The 789-nt window shown below is 49.2% G+C and overlaps 1 protein-coding gene across 1 annotated transcript; it reads right to left on the reverse strand.

The window, feature by feature from the left end:
• Positions 1–2: 2 nt before the first annotated feature.
• On the reverse strand, positions 3–362 carry SARC_17720 (hypothetical protein; the record flags this gene model as incomplete). The annotated part of the gene is made up of 1 exon (XM_014288185.1): positions 3–362. The coding sequence occupies one exon, from the start codon at positions 360–362 to the stop codon at positions 3–5; it is 360 nt and encodes a 119-aa protein (XP_014143660.1).
• Positions 363–789: the final 427 nt, after the last annotated feature.

A 789-nucleotide genomic window follows, 5' to 3' on the forward strand; every position in this document is an offset into this window, starting at 1 on the left:
TGCTAGAGTTTGGCGAAGGCGACGATCATCTTTGATGGGGGTTCCTGTGTGAAGCTCGTATAGCCGACAGTCTGCTGAGCCAGCTGAAGTAGTTCGTCGGTTTCGTCAAGGCACCGAGAGAGGTAGTCAACGAAGATTGTGAGAGGGTCCTCAATAAATCCAGCATTGATGGAGATCCTATTGATGTCCTCAATACTGCGGAGCCATCGCTTATGCTTGATGGACGATGAATGAAGGTATGTACTGGGATCGCGCAAGATGTTCATGAGCGGCTTGTGATCGGAAAATAGAATCATGTGTCGGTTAGAGTGGTGGGCCAAGTCGACCACCATACGGACAATAATGCGGCAGCCAAGCATCATAGTTTTCCTGTGTCTAGTCGAGCTTGGTGGAAAAGAAAAACTGAGAAGGACAGATACCTATTTTAGCTGATGGTGAGACCAAGATCACGCGGCCTGACAAGGAGCTCGTCTATATTCGCCAGAGGTTCTTAGCTGAAGATTATAAGGAAAGGTAGGTTCGGCGGTCGGAGAGTTGATGTCCTGAGCCGAAGTCTGCAAGCTATCCAACTGAGGCTCTGTGGAAGAACATTGAAGGGTCTGAAGATGAAGCTGCACATCGAAGTGCACTGTCCGTGCGAATATAACAGGATACTGGCAGGGCTCAAAGCTGCAATCATACGAGGTTCGAGAGCTCGCGGCTATGCTAAACACACTGGGGGGTTGGTGCGGAGTCCGTTGTTTGTCGTTGAAACTATAGTATCTTGAGCTACTGTGTTAGCGACATAGG

This window comes from Sphaeroforma arctica (assembly GCF_001186125.1).
Source record: "Sphaeroforma arctica JP610 unplaced genomic scaffold supercont1.11828, whole genome shotgun sequence".
Classification (NCBI taxonomy): Eukaryota; class Ichthyosporea; order Ichthyophonida; genus Sphaeroforma; species Sphaeroforma arctica.